General features: G+C 43.6%; 1 protein-coding gene across 1 annotated transcript in view; it reads left to right on the plus strand.

Moving 5' to 3' along the window:
* Nucleotides 1–4,011: 4,011 nt before the first annotated feature.
* CNGB3 (cyclic nucleotide gated channel subunit beta 3) overlaps nt 4,012–24,181 on the plus strand; it is a gene marked incomplete at its 5' end in the record, with an annotated part of 55,022 nt that continues 34,852 nt past the window's right edge. Inside the window, 2 exons of the mRNA XM_081014527.1 lie at nt 4,012–4,102; nt 8,782–8,893. Coding sequence (XP_080870653.1) covers nt 4,012–4,102; nt 8,782–8,893 — 203 coding nt within the window. The remainder of the gene's footprint in view (nt 4,103–8,781; nt 8,894–24,181) is intronic.

The following is a 24,181-nucleotide window of genomic DNA, read 5'->3' on the forward strand; positions in this document are numbered from 1 at the left end:
CCTCCCACAAACACAATTTAAAAGCCCATAGAATGTTAATCTGCCAGACACCTGGTTACAGAGAAATGTTTTCACCTGGTACCTTTACCAGGCAAGTAAAGGCCTGTGTTGCCACCCTCTTGACTTCTTGTGGAGAAGCACACAAGGAAGGGCCTCTGATTACGATTGCAGGGTCTTGATTGGTTCATATGGAGAGAGGTGATTCTTGAGGTATTGCAGTCCTGCAACAACGAGGAGTTTACCAGCTCATGGAGGAAAATTATGGTTGGAAAAGCCAGTTCAATTGGTATACCACCTTCTCTCCTGTACCATCTGGGCTATGATACCACCCTTGAATCTCTGAGGCAAAGGCTCTGGGACATATCACATAGTGATCTCTGATCTCAGTCTCATGTTATCTGTGGCCCATTAGCAGTAGGAATTCACTATGGGTTCGATTTTCAGACACCTGCATATCTTAGAAATTTGTCCGTACCAACATATTGGCATCTTTTCACCAAAGCCAGATTAAATGTATTCCCATCAGAAGTGTTAAATAGCAGACTGAGAGGTATCCCTTATCAAAATAGGATCTGTGTATGCTCTCAGGACGTCGACTGCATGAGGCATATTTTATTGCCTTACAGACAATATGATCAAGCTAGGGAACTATTGATTAAACCACTACTGGCAAATTGGCTGGGTCAATCTGAAGCCTACTATACCAAATGTCTTCTGGATGACAAGTCCAATGATATCACAGTGGATGTGGCAAAGTTTCTTTCAGTAGTCATACGAATCAAAAATCAACATACCCATGACTAAACAAATAATGCTTTGGTCTCCCTTCCCTGGGGAGGTTGTCTGTATGAATCTGTATTTTATTCTGAATCCATGTTATGGGTTGTTGGACCACAATAAAGATTTTTATTACTATTATTATTATTATTATTATTATTATTATTATTAATTAGCAGCAGCAGCAGCTGTCATAGTCCTAGACCAGGAATCCTCACATCCTACAGTAGCAGCCCCAAGGAAGAGACAGAGCCATACTCTAGTCTGCTGGCACCTACATCTCATCTTCTGAGCCCCTTGAAGATACCTCTGCCACCACATTCCTGTAACTGGACCACCAACACCTTGGGGAATCAAGAGGGTCCTGAGGAGTTTTCCTCCAAGGCAGTCCCAACAGCTCAAAACACCACTGCTTGGAAAGAGCGCGGGAGCAGACACTGGCCCATTGACCCACCAGATGAAGTGCTTTGCGGGTGAAGCCACTAACTTGACCACCTAGACCAGACCATGAAGTTCTGCCAGTTGCTCAGACATACTGATGAAATAATTTTCTGCCTCAACTGGAGGGATACTGTGATCCCAGACAAGTTCCTTAGTCCCTGTCCAAGGCCCTGACCTCTCCCTGCCTTGCCTTACCTGCTGTTATGGGACCCTAGGCCTGCTGATTTCCACCCTATTGGGTAATCATCTCCCCTTAGTGGTGAATGTAACCATGGGTCAAGACAATAGCCATGAAGTAAATATACCTGTGTGTGTTCTAGGTTGGAAGTGGGTAACATAGAAGAGCTAATAAGTTAAGCAGAAGATTATAATTTTATAAAGTCTGAGACACACAGGAGTAAATGTTTTATAGAGTGTGCAATCGTACTGGTGCAGTCAGTTGAAAACTCTTGTTGATTCCAGCATTTATTTCAGTCCAGGACAGCTGTCAGGAAAGAAGACAGTTGAGAAATTTGGGGAACAAACAGTCAAGAGAATAGAAATCTGGCGCTTAGCACTTGTCTGTACTGATTATTTAGATGCACTTAGCCTATGTTTCTACCAATTACGTAATTACTTGTCAGAGAGTTATGAGCCTCATGGCAGGAACCTAGCCTACTCAGCTCAACAGAAAATAGAAATTCAGAGTTAAGCAGAAAGCAAACGATCAAGAATTGGGATATCCAGAATAAGAGAATTGCTGGCAACAATCCCTATGTGGTAGAGTTCCAATATTTTAAACACACCAATCTGCATGTGTTCTAAAAATGCGGCAGAGATCTATGAGAAGCATATGCTGCCACTACCCACTACTACCGCCTCCCCTGGTTTGTGATTCAAGGCATATTGGGAAATGCTTATAGGAACAGATGGGAATCTAAAGGCAAGTGCAAATTATTACCTGGCTGCTGGCACCTACTTCAGGAACACCTGGTCCGATCCTGTATTGCTGTAGTTTTCTCCTTGTGTTCTCCTACATTTATGTCTTTAAAGTATTTGTCAGGGTCAAATTCACCAGTTCGTTTTTATTTTCACTGGTGATTTGTGAAGTTGAGTTATTAATTATTATTAAAAGGCAGGACCCTGCTCCAAAGAGCTTACAAAAGAAAAATATATACGGTATGTGGTTTTACTTGTTTTTCAGATGCACTGTGTGCTATATTTGGCACCCCAAACAAATGCCTCAAAACTGGCTCACAATTTTTTGTAGCAATTCACAGTTGATCTGGTCCAGCTGTACATACCTATATACATAAATTGGATGCAGCTTATATGCATCTATATTGGATCCAGACTGTGAATAGTCAATATGGACCACTATCAGGCAGCCATTTTTGTTCCACCACCATAACCATGAACACACCAAACAAGCATAAAAGCCGTCAGTGCGGATTGGGTGGTTAAGGGAGACAAGAGAGCCCAGACCACAGTCTGCACAGAAGCCTATAGGTGCAAGTATGTACCAAAATGTCATAGAACTATAGAACTGTAGAGTTGGAAGGGACACCAAGGGTCATCTGTTCCAAGCCCCTGCGATATTAGGGTTGCCATATTTTAAAGAGCAAAAAAGAGGACACATTTGCTGACTTCTACTTTTAACTATATGGGACACGGGTGGCACTGTGGGTTAAACCACAGAGTCAAGGACTTGCCGATCAGAAGGTCGGCGGTTCAAATCCCCGCAACAGGGTGAGCTCCCGTTGCTCGGTCCCTGCTCCTGCCAACCTAGCAGTTCGAAAGCACGTCAAAATGCAAGTAGATAAATAGGTACCGGTCCGGCGGGAAGGTAAACGGCATTTCCGTGCGCTGCTCTGGTTCACCAGAAGCGGCTTAGTTATGCTGGCCACATGACCTGGAAGCTGTACGCCGGCTCCCTTGGCCAATAAAGTGAGATGAGTGCAGCAACCCCAGAGTCGGCCACGACAGGACCTAATGGTCAGGGGTCCCTTTAGTTTTAAAGGTAAAGGTAAAGGTACCCCTGCCCGTACGGGCCAGTCTTGACAGACTCTAGGGTTGTGCGCTCATCTCACTCTATAGGCCGGGAGCCAGCGCTGTCCGCAGACACTTCCGGGTCACGTGGCCAGCATGACAAGCTGCATCTGGCGAGCCAGCGCAGCACACAGAAACGCCGTTTACCTTCCCGCTAGTAAGCGGTCCCTGTTTATCTACTTGCACCTGGGGGTGCTTTCGAACTGCTAGGTTGGCAGGCGCTGGGACCGAGCAATGGGAGCACACCCCGCTGTGGGGATTCGAACCGCCGACCTGACGATCGGCAAGTCCTATGGGTAAAACCTCAGCGCCACCCACGTCCCTCCCTTTAGCTTTACCTTTACTTTTAACTATGGGTCTCTATGATGACTCTACCAATGAAAAAAAGAGGACATGTCCTGGAAAAAGAAGACATATGGCAACCCTATGTGCACGGGGTCACTTAGAGACCTGTAAGCATCTAGAACAAGACAGAGCCTGCAACAAATTCCTGGAAGCAAATTTTTAAAAAAATCCACTGTGAAATCTGCTTCACAGGGTACAAACAGCATGGGAAGAGTCAATGTAATTGACATTGCTACCACGTGGTTCTAAAATTCAAAGATACTACTGAGACTTTGACTGTGGCAAAGTGGTTTCCAAACAGGTTGGTCTGGTGTTTGTGTGTGTGTGTGTGTGTGTGTGAGAGAGAGAGAGAGAGAGAGAGAGAGAGAGAGGACTGAAGCAAAAAGGCTCAAAAAATATGGAAGTTGAAGGATTTTAGAGATGGCAGATAGTCTAATGAATGCTCAGCAGAGCGAGTATTTCAGCGTTACAGCTCAGAGAGCAATGTCAGTCAATGAAAAGAGTCCTTTGAGTATCAACTTTAATTCCTCACCACCTTGTCCTGGACACTCATCACTTACTCTCCATTCTTTCAACCAGCCACTATGCAGACTTCTGGTCTCAGAGAAACATATACATTGTCATTAAAGATTAGTCAGAGCTCGGCTTGATTTGATAAACTTGCTTCTTGATAAATCTTCTTCAGCTTCGAAAGGCTAAAATGTGGGAAGCTAATCCTCATTTCTAATTGTTGACATGGAAATTCTGCTCTATATGTATATGTGATTTCCCCTGCTGTCCATAAATCTTCTTTGGTCTTTCTAACCCATGAAAGGGAATATTAGATTACAATCCAAACAGCGGCAGATGGAAGGAGAAAAGGGTGAATCCTGCATCCTCTCCTGCTTCCAGCACCTATGAGAGCTGCATTTGTATTCTATCATCCTCCACACACAGCCAAAGAGACCGAAGGAAAGCAGAAAGCGTGGAAGACATCATTCTCATAGTAATAGGTAGCTCCTTGTCTCCTCCTTCTCCCATAAGAGCAATGGCTGTGAAGTCAGACTTAATAAACCAGAAATGAGGAACATAATATTTACAGTCACATGCTTCTCCAAGCACGGGCTCACAGTCTTTTCTTCTAACTTCCAAACAACTGTATTTTCCTCTCTTTCCAGAGATCAGCCTTCTGTATCTCAGGCCATACTTTACAGCTCTTCCACTTTTACCTTCTCCTTCAGCTTTGCTCTTTCTTTCAAGCAGACAAGAAGCACTCCAACACTCTATTCAACTTAGCAGTGTTCACAGTGGATTCTAAAACACAGTCATCTTGCTTCACATAAAATGGAGTCTCTCCTTCGCTAGATACATCTCTGATGACCAATGTTAGCCAATCACATGAGAATTACTAGAGTGTTCTCTATAATTCAGTTACCAACCAATCAACTTTAAAGACATCGCAGTGCATAGAAGCATTTACAATTTGAGTGAATTCAATTACTATATTTAACAAGCAGCAACTGGAAATATGTGTGTGATTTTTCAAGGATGACAGATTCCCCCTCCCTCAGGCCCTCCAAGTGTCCCTATTTTCCAGGGACATCCCTGATTTAGAGTAGCCGTCCCGGTTTCTGATTTGATCCTGGAATGTCCCACTTTTCTTTAGGATGTCCCTTTTCTCATTGGAGAAATATTGGAGGATATGGAGTTATCCAACCAGTGAGCCATCCTGTATAGAGAAGTTTTAAAAAATGTTTATTGGGCAACCCAGTAGGATATGTGGGATATAAATAGTAAAATTATCATTATGGAATGAGATGTCCTTATTTTCATCAGAGAAATGTTGGAGGGTATGCTCCCTGCTTCAAATAACACTAGGTGCATACTTAATATATTGATACTTTGCACTGTATACACTTAGCTGATTCTCTCCATTGTTTCCATAATACTCAAGATTCTTCTAAAGACAATTCAATCTGATTTAATCACCATTTTCTTCATTTGCTGTGAGAGGAAAGAACACAATAAAATATTCCTTAATACATTTCATCAGCGTTAATGTCAGCAATTAACATTAGAACTGATTAGTAAAATGTAGACATTTGATAGTTTCAGATTGCTTGAATTCCTAAACAGAAGTATGTGTAATTTTGAGATATATGAACAAATTACTATACCTTCTAGATTTATTTTTTAAATCCTGTGTTTTTTCCAAGGGACCCAGAGGAACATTTTTTGGTTCACAACCCACCTATGAAGCAGGCTAGACTGTGACATAATAGACTTGGCAAAGAGGAGCTTCATACATGGACCATTTGCCACGTCGAAATGTGGCACTCTACTCACTGTACCACATCCCCTTCATAGGAGCCCGCAGGAATTATTCTAAGAACTTTGCCACAAATAAAGCATATTGTACCCAAACTGGCACACACATAGTGACCTTGACTAGCATCCAAGCGCCACTTAAGCTGTAATCCTCCACCCACTTTTCCAGAAATGATTAAGAACTTAATGGGACTTCCTTCCAAGCAAATGGTGCATTGGATTATGTGGTTCTGACAATTTCCTTGAGTTTGAGGAGGGGTTTCTCAGGCTGCATTGCGAATAATTGTGGGAAGTGCTGAGAAGCCTGTCATATACTTCTTTAGATATCATTCAATCACTGGAATTCAAGGTTGTAAACCAATATTGACTTGTTACTTATGGACATGCAGCATGGACCAAGTTTTTCCCCCAAGTGTTTTTTGTTTCAAACAACTATTTTGACTTGGCAACCAAACTCTTTAGGTGTGAATAATAGCAATGGTCATCAAAGCTTTTTGACTAACAGTGACAAACTCATGGCACTTATTAAGACTATGTCTGCTTTAGGCAAAGTATCACAATGATATCACAATGACGATGGTTTCATACCATATATATTTTTAAGATTAAAGTTAAAATATGAATGAAAATTAATTATAGAAATTAATCATCTCAAGATAGCTAAATGTCATCTTAAAGGACACTTTCTCCGTGACTCATTTACACACACCCTCAAATTTGCATTTCATACCTATATTAACAACTGTTTTGTTTAAGGCTGCTCTACATGCTTTTTGTGGAAACACAAATCCAAGAAAAGCAATGAAATGCAACAGCAATTATTAGTGTGACAATAATCATATCTCATAAACGTCACTCTGTCAGTATGACTAAGTCATGATATACCTGTGGGTGATATTCTCAATTTCACCATCTCCTATGAACATTCATTTGAAAAGCGGGGGGGGGGGGGGGGGACTTCTCCAGGCTCTTTGAGCCCACGATTTCCAATCTTATCTCTCCAATCTTTTAAACTAAAACTATTTGAAAATTCAAAAGTTCCAGAACTAGCCCAGCACCAGGTTTCTTGGAGAAATGCCATTTCATTTTCTTAGGAAAAAAATAAAGTGAATAATCAATACATCAGAATGAGTCCAAGTTTTTAATAAAAATAAGAGTTGATGCTGTTGAAGGGCCACATCCTATTGGTTTTCCAGTTATGCCTGTAATTGAAGTAGCTAGAATGTTTAATTAGGACCAAATATAGCCAAGTTCAAATTCCTAGTCAGTCATCAGCTTCACTGAGTGACCATAGCTGCTTATGCACCACACATTTAAAGTACATGACTTCTTCTGAAGAATCCTAGGAACTGAAGTTATCCCCCAGAGCTGCCATTCCCAGCTCCCTTAACAGATTGTATCAGGTGGCCTGCTCACTAAAAGATGGGCAACTTTTAGGCCCCTGCTCACTATCTTGCTTGCTCTCCACCTTCTGGTCACTCATTATCTTTAAACCTGGCTTGGGATTTGACTGTCTTTCAAATAGAGGGTTCCTTCCAACAGAGCACTGCCCTCTACAGTCGAACCTCCATTTACGTATCCCTCTGGTTACATAAACTTCAGGATGCGCGCACGGCAAACCTTGAAGTATTTTACCGGGTTTCGCCACGCGCACATGCGCAGAAGTGGTCCTCAGGTTGCGGAAACCTCGGGATCCGACCGGACCTCCAGAACGGATCCCGTCTTCAACCAGAGATACCACTGTATTAGCATTCTTTTGTTGTTGTTGTTTAGTCATTTAGTCGTGTCCGACTCTTCGTGACCCCATGGACCAGAGCATGCCAGGCCCTCCTGTCTTCCACTGCCTCCCGCAGTTTGGTCAAACTCATGCTGGTAGCTTCGAGAACACTATCCAACCATCTCATCCTCTGCCGTCCCCTTCTCCTTGTGCCCTCCATCTTTCCCAACATTAGGGTCTTTTCCAGGGAGTCTTCTCTTCTCATGAGGTGGCCAGAGTATTAGAGTCTCAACTTCACGATCTATCCTTCCAGTGAGCACTCAGGGCTGATTTCCTTAAGAATGGATAGGTTTGATCTTCTTGCAGTCCTTGGGACTCTCAAGAGTCTCCTCCAGCACCATAATTCAAAAGCATCAATTTTTCGGCGATCAGCCTTCTTGATGGTCCAGCTCTCACTTCCATACATCACTACTGGGAAAACCATAGCTTTAACTATACGGACCTTTGTTGGCAAGGTGATGTCTCTGCTTTTTTAGATGCTATCTAGCTTTGTCATTGCTTTTCTCCCAAGAAGCAGGCGTCTTTTAATTTTGTGACTGCTGTCACCATCTGCAGTGATCATGGAGACCAAGAAAGTAAAATCTCTCACTGCCTCCAGTTCTTCCCCTTCTATTTGCCAGGAGGTGATGGAACCAGTGACCATGATCTAAGCTCTAAACCTCTACACTCACTGTGCTTTCACAACGAGCAAATTGCAGGTACTTCACTACATCTATAAATTGTCTTTCTGGAAAACAGATAGAATCTACCATCAGGTGTACCACGATCAGTAATGGAATGCTACTTCCCCCTTTTCATACTGGATCTCTGCCACTTTCCAATCTGACGGTCTTATTCCAAGGACCTGACCTGGAACAGGTCTGCTAGCATCCAGCTCCTCTCTGATGTACCTCCTTTGATTCCTCAGCACCTGTACAGTCCCAGCTATGATATTTCCTATCACTTTCCTATCACTCCCTTGTTGGAGTGCCTACTTTGTTTCACCTACCTGGTGCTCAATTTCTAGCCTTGCTTCAACCTGTGTGCCAACAACCACCATAAGCTTTTCTGACATCAGCTTTCTGTAATAAATGCCTTAACGGTTATTATCAACCATCTGGTTTTAGATGCAGCAGGGCCTCCAGAAAAAGAACCCGGTCCCCCTCCAGCTGACAAGCCTGCTGAGGCAACACAACAGGAAGAGGCACAGCTGGTCAAGGAGAAAGAAGAGACAGCCACGTGAGTAACAATCCTAAGAAACTGGTAGTTGTCATTCATAATAAATCACTGGCACTAACAATATGCAAAGATGTGAGGATCAGGCCATGCAGCTCTACTAGAACTGATTCCCAGAAGAAATGACAGCAGGTGCTAAACGTTCTGGAGATAATGGATATATTTTAACCCTATACTTATTTTTGTGGGGGAGTGCCATTAAAAAAAGAAAGTGTCACAAGAACACTGTTGGTTTAGACATTTGAGAAAGAGGTTGTCCATGAACTATGTAATTAATTCTTGTAGAAATGAGGGTCTTGCTGCTTTTGCTCCTCTTGTTTCCCTGTGAATGCATTGCCGGAGCCAGACTGCAGTGAGACCCGTTCTGCTTTGCAAAAACTAGGGGATTGGTTGGGTCCTTTGCAAGGCCAGCAATACCAGTAGGTCTTCGTCTGGCCATAGGATCAACCTGTGCCACACGGTGGGCATTCTGCATTGAGAAGTTTATAATATATCTGCACAGTCACAGAAACAGAGACAAAATACACAACCCACAACTAGTTTTTCACCAGATTCATTGGTTCATCTTGGGCAGTGCAATGAAGATGTCATAAGCAGTAAGCACAATCTTTTCCATCTACAGCAGGGATGGGGAACCTGTGGCCCTCCAGATGTTTTGGGACAACAATTCCCATCATCCCTGCCCATTGGTCATGGTGAGAATGATGGGAGTTAAAGTCCAACAACATCCAGTGAGCCACAGGTTCCCCATCCCTGACCTACAGCAGATTTCTTTGTCCAGTAAACGTGCCTTTCTGTAATATTTATGGGGTTGTATCCAGCTTTTATAAGGGACGCGGGTGGCGCTGTGGGTTAAACCACACAGCCTAGGACTTGCCGATCAGAAGGTCGGTGGTTCGAATCCCCATGACGGGGTGAGCTCTCGTTGCTTGGTCCCTGCTCCTGCCAACCTAGCAGTTCGAAAGCACATCAAGTAGATAAATAGGTTTCCGTGCACTGCTCTGGTTTGCCAGAAGCGGCTTGGTCATGCTGGCCACATGACCCGGAAGCTGTACGCTGGCTCCCTTGGCCAATAAAGCGAGATGAGCACCACAACCCCAGAATCGGTCACAACTGGACCTAATGGTCAGGGGTCCCTTTATCCAGCTTTTACAAAGAATGTAGAGGGCAGGTAATCTTAAAGACAGACAAAAGGGAAACCAAGAGAGGAAGGGGGGGGAGAATGCTATTCTGCTCAGAATGCTATTCTGTGGGTTTCCCATAGGCATCGGAGTGGCCACTGTGAAAACAGAATGATGGAATAGATCAATGTTTAGTCTGATCTAGCAGGGTTCTCCCTTATTCTCTTATAATGGTGTCCACCTGAGAGGAGCTGGAACTGAGTTCTGGAATACTGTGTCCAATTCTGGGCACCAAAATTTAAGAAGGATGTTGAGCAGCTGGAATGTGTGCAGAGAAGGGTGACCAAGATGATCAAGGGTCTGGAAACTAAGCCTTACAAGGAGTGCTTGAAGGAGCTGGGTATGTTTAGCCTGGAAAAGAGGAGACATGATAGCCACCTTCAAATATCTTAAAGACTGTCACATAGAAGAAGGAGCATGCTTGTTTTCTCCTGCTCTGGAGGGTAGGACTCAAACTAGTGGCATCAAGTTATGACAAAGGAGATTCCGACTAAACATTTGGGGGGGAAACTTTCTGACAGTAAGAGCTGTTCAGCCGTGGAACAGACTGTTAGAATTCCTGCTCCATGATTGCAGTCATGGGATTGTTTCCTTCACATGACAGTATATGTTTTGACTCCACAGAGTGGGAAGTGACAGAGACAGGATGTTTGTGTTACTGTGTTCCGTGAAGTGGGACTATTGTCCTTTGTCCTTTTTCTCTTTGCTGTCTGATGCTCGAGAGAGAGGGAGCCATGTTACAGTGCTCCGTGTGTGTTTATATGTAAATAAAGTAGATTAGCCAAAATGTTGAGTTGCTGAGGTCTGTCACACGAACTGCGCAGACTCTGCAGATCCCTAAGTGTGCTGATGTCTGTTGGCATTGGTCGCTGTGATGTTCAGGCTGAAGAAAGCTTTTGAAGCTCCCGAACAATTGACCAGGAGGGAGGGAACATGCCAGTTGGACATGTGTCTCTGCCAGGGTCCTACTTGAGTGTAGGACAAGCTTCTGACACAAACTCCCACGAGAGGTGGTGGACTCTCCTTCCTTGGAGGTTTTTAAACAGAGGTTGGATGGCCATCTGTCATGTCTGCTTCAGCTGAGATGCCTGCATTGCAGGGGGTTGGACTAGATGACCCTTGGGTCCCTTCCAACTCTATGATTCTATGAGTTCTGGCTGGGGGGGGGGAGCCCTGGTTGTACTCTATGCCAGTTATATGTACCTAGGCTTAGTTATAAAAGATGGGTTTGGACCAGGGAGTTGCTTCATTTATATCCCACCTCTTTGCCTGACATGACAGCAGGACTCCAAGGTAACTGTCAGTAAACAAGAATACACAATGTTGTTATTTTTTTAAGTCACTGGCAAATGAATGGAAGTTTGAAAGCGGATGGGTGGGTGATTTGAAAAGTCCGCTCTCCAAGCCTCAGATGCTGTTGCTGCTGCTGCTGCTGCCACAAATCCAGCAGCCACCCAAATGTGTTTTGGTTCCCTGCTCGCCATTCATAATGCATCACTTTCCAGAAGGTCCATTATGGAGAGATTTGCTCTTTTTTTGTTTTCTAGTGTATCACCTCTGGATGGAGAAGCCAATTTGTTATCCTGTCAAATGACTCACTTAGCTTCTGACAGACAGGGTGCTCACCCCAGAATATTCCTCACAGTCCATTAGCAAGAGAAATTACCCATTTTGGGGGGCTTTCCATCTCAGTACTTTCTCATGTTTAAATATACAAAATACATTGTGATTGATATTAGCAATGGTAGACAGGCATAGCCCCCGTTTGTCTGGCCACATCTAACTGTCATGTCTAAAAGCAGTGGGCATATATGAATGGCTGATGATGCTGAATAACTGAATGATGATTGAGCAGCAGAAATCCTTTAATGCCAGCTTCCTAATGATTTGAATCAGGATTCACTTTGAGACTCACCTGTCTATTAGTATGTTGTTCCTCATCTCTGCTTCTTCCTTTAATAACAGTGCAATGGCTATTCCCATTAATAGCTTTGCAGGACAGTAATAATTTTGTCCTTGGCATCCTGTGTGTGATGAGATGAGGGTGTCATATATGGAATCTCTTCAGAGTAGGAACAGTAAGATCAGCATATCTACATATACAGGAATGTGAATCCTTAATAGCAGGGGATCAAGAAAAATATAACCATCTCTATTGTAACGGTTTTCAAGATTACTCTGAGGTTACACAAATAAACTTGAACTGTAGACTGAATTACAATCCTATGTTGGGCACATTCACTGACAAATGTATAAGCTTTTGGAAAATAAATAAATAAGTGAAATGCACGTAAACATGGTGTAGAATTCCATGATTGGCGGGCAAGGAAACCCCTGTCATTTTGCTTGTTTCCTGGCTTCAGGGGGAAAAGCCCTTCACTTATTAATAATTTAATTTGATGATTCATTCACTTTTCCTGAGATTAATTCATACTAGCACATAAGGAATAGAAAAATACAATACACGCAAGCAAACATCAATAGATTCCAATGTTAAGCTACAAAACTCAGAGCTGACATTCTCATTTAACGACAATTGGTGTAGACTTATTGATTGTGGCCATCTGTGCAATGGGTCTTCTGCTACTTTATCGGTATGTTGTAAATATCTGAAAGGAAACGGCAAGAGAACTCAGATTTACAACTCAGAGTATTGTTTTCTCTTTAATGCATGCAGAAAGTAGACCACAGAAGTGTTGTGGAGCAGAAATGCGGTTGGTTCTTTATTGTAAATAAATAATATTGTAAACCCAAATCCCCTTGTTGGGAAAATAGAGGAAGATGTTTGCAGACATCTATATTTATTTGGAACGTCCCCTTTATAGTATTTTTATACCATAAAGAAGGCTGATCGCTGAAGAATTGATGCTTTTGAATTATGGTGCTGGAGGAGACTCTTGAGAGTCCCATGGACTGCAAGAAGATCAAACGCATCCATTCTTAAGGAAATTAGCCCTGAGTGCTCACTGGAAGGACAGATCGTGAAGCTGAGGCTCCAATACTTTGGCCACCTCATGAGAACAGAAGACTCCCTGGAAAAGACCCTGATGTTGGGAAAGATGGAGGGCACAAGGAGAAGGGGACGACAGAGGACGAGATGGTTGGATAGTGTTCTCGAAGCTACAAACATGAGTCTGACCAAACTGCGGGAGGCAGTGGAAGACAGGAGTGCCTGGTGTGCTCTGGTCCATGGGGTCATGAAGAGTCGGACACGACTAAACGACTAAACAACAACACCTTATTATTGTTATTGTTTTATATCCTGTTCTTCCTCAAAGAAGTTCAGGGTGGCACACAGAGTCCTCCAGAACCCATTTTACCCTCCCAATAACCCTGTGAGGCAGGTTAGGCTGAGAGAGGCTGGGTCTTGAGGTCACCCAGAAAATGTATAGATGCATACAGGAAACTCAGAATTGATCAGCTATGTAAGTGGATGGTAGGAACATGGAAACACGGGAAGCTGCATTGTATTGAGACGGACTATTGGCCCATTTAGCCCACTGCTGTCTACACTGACTGGCAGCTGCTCTCAAGGTTTCAGACAGGGGCTATTCCTATCCCTACCTGGAGATGTCAGGTGTTGAACTTGGGACCATTTGCATGCAAAGCAGAGTCCTCACTACTGAGCAAAATACCCTCCCCGCCCCAGCAATGAAGCAAATAAATAGCCTATTAAAATAAGCTCCTTATCTTTGCTACACATGTAGATTTTGCACAGTGAATATAGAAAAAAAAGTCAGACAGAGACCTGTGAGGCTCAGTCTGGCCTTTGTTTCTTGTCTAGGGACGCTTCCACATCAGGCATTTTGTGTGGAATTACTGTGCCTCCTTCATTCCCTTTCTGTGGGGCATCCATACGTCGCTGTCATCTAACCATTGTCCTCTTGTATTTCCCCTGTGTTTCTTCTCTCTTTTTTCAGGCTGGAGAAAGTCTGACCTTTTCCCTCTCTTTTTTTAGAAGAACAGAGGGTTGCTACAATCTCTGCCTGTGTTGACAGCCATGCTGCTGCTCTTCCTTCTTTCTAAAATGTCAGGATTTCATGGGCAGTTCGGCACACTTTTTTCAGCAAATGTAAAATGCCAGCCTTCCCCCGCCCCTTGCGCACAAACATACTGAATCCAGATTTACCTACTTCAGGATAAATCCCTTTAAGTCAGAGCAACTAAAACCTGTTGGCAGCAACCTATTTGTGCTATCTGAATGACTCGCTTAACCCCTATCTGGGAGCACGCTTTATAGGCAACTCCACTTGCAGTTTACAGCAGAGAAGCAATGATACATAGCCCTAGGAGCTGCCTGTGTGTATATCATAGCTGTCAACTGTCCCTTATTTGGCAGGAAAGTCCCTTATCCTAGGACTGTGTCCCGCTGCTGTCCCTTATTGATGATGTCCCTTAAATTTCCCGGGTTTCAAAGGAAGCAGCTCCTCTCCCTCCCTCCCTGCCAGCCAGGGAGGAGGGAGGCTCCAACTGTGTTGCTTGGCTGCTTTGCTCACCCAATAAGGAGTCTAAGAACGACTGGGGGCGTGGAGCTTGCATGCCTTGTGTCGATCAAATCGGCCGCGTTGCCTGGGGACTCGCCTTTGCTCAGTGCTTCCCAGCGAAGAGGTGACAGTGGTTTTCCTTGCTGCATCCCCTTTGCCGGGTTGCTGCACTGTGGGAACCACCACTTGAGGCTTCGTTTGGCTGCTGGCTGGGTTTTCTGCCTTTGGCTCGGAGGGGCTCAGAAGTTGAACATACCTGTGTTCAGAAAATCCCTTATTTTGGCTGCTGAGCCCTTATTTTTGAGGCTGCTGGTCCCTTATTTTCAAATCTGTAAGTTGACAGCTATGGTGTATATATGTGTGAGAGGTGTGGACCGTGAAGCTCACAGGCAACCTGCAGACCATAATACATAACCTGTTGGTGAGCAGCACCCAGCTCACACCCTCCATAGAATCATAGAGTTGGAAGAGACCACAAGGGCCATCGAGTCCAACCCCCTGCCAAGCAGGAAACACCATCAGAGCACTCCTGACATATGGTTGTCAAGCCTCTGCTTAAAGACCTCCAAAGAAGGAGATTCCACCACACTCCTTGGCAGCATATTCCACTGTCGAACAGCTCTTACTGTCAGGAAGTTCTTCCTAATGTTTAGGTGGAATCTTCTTTCTTGTAGTTTGGATCCATTGCTCCGTGTCCGCTTCTCTGGAGCAGCAGAAAACAACCTTTCTCCCTCCTCTATGTGACATCCTTTTATATATTTGAACATGGCTATCATATCACCCCTTAACCTCCTCTTCTCCAGGCTAAACATGCCCAGCTCCCTTAGCCGTTCCTCATAAGGCATCGTTTCCAGGCCTTTGACCATTTTGGTTGCCCTCCTCTGGACACGTTCCAGTTTGTCAGTGTCCTTCTTGAACTGTGGTGCCCAGAACTGGACACAGTACTCCAGGTGAGGTCTGACCAGAGCAGAATACAGTGGCACTATTACTTTCCTTGATCTAGATGCTATACTCCTATTGATGCAGCCCAGAATTGCATTGGCTTTTTTAGCTGCCACGTCACACTGTTGGCTCATGTCAAGTTTGTGGTCAACCAAGACTCCTAGATCCTTTTCACATGTACTGCTCTCAAGCCAGGTGTCACCCATCTTGTATTTGTGCCTCTCATTTTTTTTGCCCAAGTGCAATACTTTACATTTCTCCCTGTTAAAATTCATCTTGTTTGTTTTGGCCCAGTTCTCTAATCTGTCAAGGTCGTTTTGAAGTGTGATTCTGTCCTCTGGGGTGTTAGCCACCCCTCCCAGTTTGGTGTCATCTGCAAATTTGATCCAAGGGTCCTCCTTTTCCAGGGACAGTTCCGGATTTACAGAGGCCGTCCCGGTTTCTGATTTGATCCCAGAATGCCCTACTTTTCCTTAGGACATCCCTATTTCCATTGGAAATATGTTGGAGGGTATGCTAGGAAGTCCCTGTTTTCATTGGCGGGTATGGAGTTATGCAACCCTGAGCCAAGAAGATAAGTAACTATACAACCTTTAGAAGACATCTGAAGGTCGCCCTGCATAGGGACTTTTTTTAAAAGTTTAATGTTTTATCGTGCTTTTATATATGTTGGTAGCTGCCCAAAGTGGCTGGGGCAACCCAGTCAGATGGGTGGGGTGTTGTTGTTGTTATATAGACACCCCTAGTGTCATTGGAGACCATGCCCAGTTGGTGGTCTAACTACTTTAGCGAACAACGCTGAAGGCAAATACATCGTAGATAAAGAACAATGGCAGTTATTTTGGGATGGGAGCCATTAGTCTTTTGCTGTCCACTATCGAAATATGCTGAAATCAGAGTAGAAGGAGGAGATAGCTTTTGAATCTGTTTCAAAGTATACAAAGCATGGGAGAGGGAGAAAGTCACCACATCAGTGAGGTAATTTAAAAATCCACCTGTGGGATTAGCTAGAGCGATGGCATAGCCAGCTATTACCTCAGCAAGGAAGGGGTTGAACAGCCTACACAGGCTGACCATATGTCCTGATTTATTCAATCACAGAGGAATTATATAGCATAAATGGAACAGGCATAAAAACTTTACATGCCTCATTATTTCTCTTTTTCAGCTGTGTACTGTCTCTTATTAACACAGCCTTTGGCCCGAGAGCTTTTAAATTCCACAATCGGTGGACATTTTCATTTTTTGGTAATGTTCATTTCTTCATGGAAAAAAACAATAATTGTCTTTACAGAGTTACACCCTTAACGAGATAGAGGATTTCAGATTCTGCACCCCACAGAGATTTTCTGTATATCTGAGCCAAAATGAATATCACCCACGCAAGCCAAATTTCCAAGTGAAGAGGTGAGAGGATTTGGGGGCAGCCTTGAAAATTTTAAACCTTCAGTATTGCACAGTTTTTCATGGTACAGGAAGCACGGTTGTTGGATGCTTTTTTATTTCCCTTTTTCAAAAATAAATAAATCAGGTCATCACATTTTTTAAATACACAGGGCACAGATGAAATTATAATAACAACCAACTCTTTTCAGCCCAGAACCCTACAATTTGGTTTAAGATTTTCTGTCTGGAAGCTGCCGTTATCTCTCTTTGAATTATTAGGAGCTTCCAAGCATGTGAAGCAATAAGCTGGCTCTACTAATTATTCCTGAAAGGCTCATTAAAGGTGTTTCAGACTGAACAAGGTTAATCATCCATTAATAGAAAAACCATGTGACATAGCTCCTCTGAATTTCTGTTAAATAAAAGTTTAATTGATTGGGTATATGTTCTTCACACTTTCTCATACCTTGCTCATGTCACAAAACTAGTAATTAAAATAAAATATTATTCAGAGTTTAATTGGATACCTGAGTTGGAGAACTGTATGCATTGCATAGCCATGGAGTTGTTTTCATTCCTTAGCTCTATAATGAAGATTAAAGGATTCTCAACCTGTTGTGACAGCCTAACTAAGACAACTAGGAAGGAAATTTCCATGACAAACCTTTAGCTGTAGCAGAACAAAATATCTGGCTGAATACATGTATTCAGTGGACTTGAACTATGGCTAAAAGCTGACAGAGTCCATTCAATAGTCTTGTAGCACCTTAAAGACTATCACACTTAATTTATTTGTGGCATATGCTTTCATAGTCTAAAGTCCACTTTGTCTGGTGTGTGAAGCAATTGATCACCTAAAATAATAATAATAATAATAATAATAATAATAATAATAATAAATTTATACCCTGCCCATCTGGCTGGGTTTCCCAAGCCACTCTGGGCAGCTCCCAACAGAATATTAAAAACACGATAAAAGTTCAAACATTTAAAACTTCCCTAAACAAGGCTGCTTTCAGATGTCTTCTAAAAGTCAGATAGTTGTTTATTTCCTTGACATCTGGTGGGAGGGTGTTCCACAAGGTGGGCACCACCACCGAGAAGGCCCTCTACCTGGTTCCCTGTAACCTCACTTCTCACAATGAGGGTACTGCCAGAAGGCCCTCGGAGCTGGACCTCAGCGTCTGGGCAGAACAATGGGGGTGGATAGTAGGTAGGTATAAATTGCAAAAGGCAAGCAGACAGATAGGTTCTTCCCCCTGCCCTCCAAAAAGCAGGTCAAAGAGCTAAACAATGGAACTGGTAGCAGATGTGCTGCATTTCTGTGCAATTACTACAAGATTAAATCAAATCATATACATCCTTCACTTTACTCCACTCAGGCACGCAAGAAGCCTCAGAGTTGAAGAACACATCCTAGTCTGGCAAAAACCATACCGTCTGACTTTTTCATACCCCAAATCGGGACGTGTGTCTTCTGGGACATGCTCCCGAGGAAGTCATACGACCCACACCTCACTCTCGCTCCCCAAAGAGCACTTTTTCAGGGGGGGGGAGTGCAGTGTGAGAGCATGGCTTTGGAAAAGTCCTGAAGGCCTGCTAGAGAGGCTTCCGGGGGGGGGGGGGTTGTCACATTAAGCTCCCATACCTGATCAGCTGTGTCTTGGTTTCATGGCCACCCGTGTCCAGTTCTATTACTTCTTATGTGCTATGTAGTAAATAACAGTATTGGCTTAATGACAGTTTTGATCAAGAAAACAGTGTGGAAGAAAGGGTTTGCTTTTCTGTAGATATTAATAGTACATGCATCTGATGAAAGGGGCTGTGATGCTGCCTTATACCACAATCAGTTTGTTCAGATTTAAAGCACCGCTGTTTGGGGCAACTGACCAAGTCTCAGGAATGTATGACTCCCTGATACTATATTTGGATAATGCTCGTATCCTGCCTGTACTTCTCTTCACAAGGCACCAGGTGCTCAGACCTGGAACTCTAGCTGTGGAACCCAGTCATCTTGTTCTACTTGTTCAGCTTGCTAGTGGAGGGACCGTCTAACCTCATCTCTGCTGGTCTGTGGCATCACCACCACAGAGGAATGAGAGGTGGTAATGCTACTGTTAGCATAGCAGGGATCAGCTGACACAAGGGGCTGATAGGCTTCCACCTGGTTCTATGAAACTGCTGACTTGGTCTGGCACCTTTACTCATCCAACCACCAGCCCAGTCTCTAACCTCTTTGAGTTAATGGACGATCTGTGATCAGAGCTTGAAGGATGTAGCCCACCAGCAACTTCATAAACCTTCTGGGTTTCCCACCAACCTGTTTGCCAAAAAGAGGGGAGCAAGACAACCATAATATGTGGCTGATGCGCTGCATTCATCTTGGTGGTCACGAGTTGTACGGACCTCTATTAGGAGACTCCTATTGATTTAGACAATGGCTTGGAAATAATGTGAAGACCTAAATGGTGATGTATAGTCTGCTTTAGCATGCCTGCAATCTACTTACACTCAAGAGTATCTATGATGTTGTTTAGACTCATAATCGGAGCTACTAAACCAGCAATTAATTATGCTATTAATCACTGTGCTTACATTAATTATAGCTCAGAGGAATTGCCTGGTAAAATGAAAGTCACATCCATCTAAATTCAGCCTACCTGCTGGAGCATGAAACAAGTTTCAAGATACCGTATTAATTTTGTGATGCTTCAAAAAGAGAGAGAGAAGGAAAGGGAAAATGAACATGCTACCACCACTTTCTTGGCCTGTATTCAAACAAACTATAGGCATGGTCACACACATGCTCTAAATGTGCATGGGGGCAGTGGCGGAGGAAGAGGAGTGCGGGGGAGAGTGCACCACACCCGGCAGCGCGATCCCAGTGGGGTGCCATCGTGGGTGCCCCCCACCCGTGCTGGGTGCCACACCCCCACAGGCAGTGCGCCACACCCCTCTGTGCAACCAGCGACCCTGATAAAGTGGGGTCCCTGGTTGTGCAGAGAAGTCTACTCATGTTTCAGTGAACATAAGTAGAAGTCCCCTGAATATCTTTCCCATGTAATGTAGGGAAGATCAGAGACTCTACGCAAGAAGACCTTGGGGCTGGGGCTTGCATGTGTGCCCTTTTCATCACCCACACTTTGAGCATTCAGGCAAATTCCTGAACACACCTTTTGTCTCACTACCATCTGGATCCAACCTAGTGCAAATACTTCCGGCCTTATTGCACAAGCATGCAGAGAGTACTCACATTGGTTCTATGATGTAGCTCAAGGTGGCATTCACAGTGTCCCCAGATAGTATTACATGCAGGCACTGCCCACAGCCATATTTGATACAGTTTCTATATCCTGTGTCTCCATTTAGAACCGTGTTCTGGAACCCATTAATTTGTTCTCCAAAGTACTCCCCTCTTTCCTACTTTGAAAAGTTTGTTCACACTCTGGTTCAACCTGCAAACTCAGACTGTTCAAAGTTGAAGTCTTGTAGCAGAAACCTGGATTCACCACTACATAATTAAAAGAAACTTCTAATACTTCTGCTTTTGGATTGTCTACTTCAGTGGATATAGTAAGACATGGTGCCTGACATGTGTAGGAAAGATGCACAATGCTTAGCCTCCTTTATAATCACTAACAGGGACTTCCCCAAAGACCTCCGTAATCAAGCAGAGATATAAGGGACCAGGCAGTGCTTAAGCTGTTCCTGGACCTAAGTCATCAAAAGCCTTGTAAATTAATACAAGAACATTGGAAACTGGCCCAGCAGTGTAAACATGCATTTCCAAGTTTTGTTCACGAGCTGCTCCCCACGCAAGGTGCACATCATTTTGCTTAGTGCCAGAAGATGCTAACACATGCATCTGATTAGGAGATGACAAAAGAAGGGAGGGATAGGCAATGGAAAGACACAGAAGTGCGAGAATAGAGGTCAGTAACCCAATAAGCATGGGATGATGTAACTATACACATGTATAGAATAACATTATCCTCATCCTTCCCTGGCCTGGCCGAGACTGAGAAACCTTTTCTGCCAAATAGTGACAGAGTTTATGTTATGAACTGCACGCCCGAGCTAAAACTGGTTGAGCCCAGAAATCTCACATTTCTTTTGGAAGGATTATGGATTAGAGAAAAAATATTACACAAATGTATGTTATTGGGATACACTCATCCTGATCTATGACTCATTAAGAAGGCCCTTTGGCATTCAATATTGGATAGCCTCAATTTATTACAAATCAGCAATCACAACAGAAAATATTATGTTTGTTTACACTTGAACAACAGCCAGAAAATCCATCATGATATACTGCCTAAACAAGAATACGATTCCTTCACTTTGAGAAAAGGCAGGGGGAAGTGGACCCACCATTTTAGACTCGCAGTTCTCAAAATGTGAGTCAGGAGGGGCTGCTCTTACTAAGCCTGCTGGTCCCCAACTGTGTTTTCGGAGCCCATTAGTGTGATTCGAGGGACCAAGAGAGTAATTATTCAAATAAATGAAGGTGCTTAGAAACGTGCGAATTCAAAACAAAACTTAAATTTGCCGAATGTCATATTGCAAGGCACACATTTATTTGGAAGTAAAATCAGCATTGCCAGCTCTTGAAATAAAAAATTCTGGTACATGGCTGAGGTCAGGTATTTGGTCTCCAGAGCAAGTCTAGGAATGAGTGGATTCAAAAGGGAGAGCTTACCATTTTAGGTGTTACTTCTCCTATAATGTACAGAATACTTGGGAAATGCTGAAGGGAAGAAATAGTTTGCGCCTCGAGGCCCCAAGAGCCACCCCCCAAATAAATACACACGGACACTTATATTAGTTTAAGTTTTTAGGCAAAATTTTTGGCCACAACTTTATTGAAATACAATCACATGAGCAGTATTGGCTTAGGCATTGACTCCCCACTATAACTGGCTCCACCTCTCAGGGTGATTGTCAAATGGGGTAAACCAAACGAGGGAGCTAGGTCGATGAGGACCAACCTAAGCTCACCCCAGGGTTCCTGTGGTCCTGGCATGGCCCTAGCCCCTCAAGCAGACTTCGGACGAGATCCAGAACCCCCAGATTCCTTTAACGGAATACCCAGTTCCTGGAGGGGCAGGTGATGGCTGCACCTCCCCTCCCCACAATCCAACTGAGCCAGTGCCTAACCACCACCTTACAAGTTGTGACGATTTGCCAAGGGGTAGGCGAAAACCAAATGGCTAAAGCCAATCTGCCAAATGGAAAAATTCCTACCCAGCCCCTGTTCCAAAACAGGCGACCCAAACCAAAGCAAGGCCAAGCAACTCTAACTAAACTAGGGAGGGTGGGCGGGTGTTCAACAGTGCAAAGTAAGTGCCCCTCCTTGCATCACACTGCTGTTTTTAAAGCCCCTGGGATCACGCCACCCACTGGCTATTGGCTAAAATTGCCTAGTGTGATCCCAGGGGAATGGCCAGGACTTCTTGCTCCTACCCCCCCCCCCATTTTAACCCTATCAAGTGAGCTCTTGGGTCCCGCGCACAACCAGGACCCTCTGTTATGAGGATCCCGTTTAGAGGCAGGGATGGCTTTTCTCCTTGTTTTCTCAGCAGCAGGCCTGAAAGCAAACAAACAGGGCCATCCCAGCTGGCAGTCCTAAAGGAAGTCCTATTAGATGTTAATAGGCTTCATATCCAACTAAAAATGGCAATGTTCAGGCTGCCAACTTCAGTGCCTTTGGACCAGGCTAGAATTGTGCACAAAAGGTTAATGTTTCCCATTTAAATTTTGTTAATTAAGTCATTAGTCTTATATAATTGTTTAATTAAACCATATAATTAATAAGTGCATCTTTTAGGAGCAGGAGCTTCAGACAAATCGCATGACTCGGCCATCGGTAAGACCGTGCTAGGAAGTACACACAGACTCATCCAAGGCACAAAGGGCAGAGAAGCCAGCTTGTTGTTCTGCTATTTCAATATAAAAGAAAGACAAGGAAAATAATGAGAAAAGAAAACAGTAATTAAACTCTTTTCTTTCAAGCTGATTAGTTAAGGGGAAATTAAGGGGAAACTCATCAATAATCCCCCAATCACACAGTACAGGAACCAGTAAAAGAGACAAAAGCTGTAAGGATGCTTTTAAGTAATGTTGCAAGGACCTTTGATGGGAAGAACTTGCTTGTGAGTAAACATTACAGAAGAAACCTGGCATAGGGAAGGGGCATTGCTAGAGTGCAATATTGCGCTTTTTTGATTCTGCTTCCCACTGACTACTGAAAAACCTAACAGGACAGCCAGCAGAAGTTACTCCTGTTCCAAACTCTGTTCGGCAGGAATTTGACTTATATACCACCCTTTTTGGCATTTGGGTTCTGCTGGGTCACGTGAACAAGCTGAAAGGGGTTTGTAATACCTGTAGATCCCACCTTACCCAGCTACTCCCCAGAATGCCCCTTTTTTGGACTGAGCACCCGCTTAGCTGGGGGAGGGCAAGTGTAACCAGACATGGAAGCCCAAGATCCACCAAATCATCCAGGCAGATCTTGGGTTTGGATTACGTGGTTAGTGTGGCAGGAGATCAAGATCTATTCTGCATCTTCTGAAGATGTAGGAGAGAGGGAGGGAGGTTGGATGTTTTCCCCTTCTGGAAATTTGTATGTGGGAAGATGTGCATTCTGTAGGCGTTATGGGCAGTGCTTTTTTTCTTTAAAAATGTTTAGGAGTGCTCTCATTTTGACTCATGAAAATCACCATTTTATAGTTCAAATCGGGAAAAATAAATACCATAAATTGACAAAAGTACAAGGATTCACAAAATGTTTAGGGGAATGCTTACCCCTGCATACCCTCAGAGAGAAAAAACACTGATTATGGGCATCTTTCCCCTTCAGACAAGACCCATAAAAGCAAATAGAGAAATAGCCAGGTAAACATAAGCTCTGGGAAGGACAATCTGGTAGAGAAGACTAAGCTTAGTGCCCTTCCATAGCTTTCATGTAATAATGAACACAGTCACCATTATTTCAACATTTATGGTAGGGAAGTATATATTTTCATAAGAATTTCAAACTGCAGAATAACTTCCCCCCCCCCCAGCTGATCACTCAAACTCTTCCCCTGCTTTTGAGTTTAGTTCTGTGGACCCTAGAGATTTTCTATTCTAAATATTTGGTTACTCATCCAAACTATCTATCTAAGCCAATCTATCATGTGTTTATGATCCACCCATTTTCATATTAAGTGTATTTTCTGTCTTCTCTTAAAAATACATTAACATGCTTTACAAATATTTAAATTAAACACAGGCTGCCTTTCACAGCTGAG

This window comes from Podarcis pityusensis (assembly GCF_964106645.2).
Source record: "Podarcis pityusensis genome assembly, chromosome: 7".
Classification (NCBI taxonomy): domain Eukaryota; kingdom Metazoa; phylum Chordata; class Lepidosauria; order Squamata; family Lacertidae; genus Podarcis; species Podarcis pityusensis.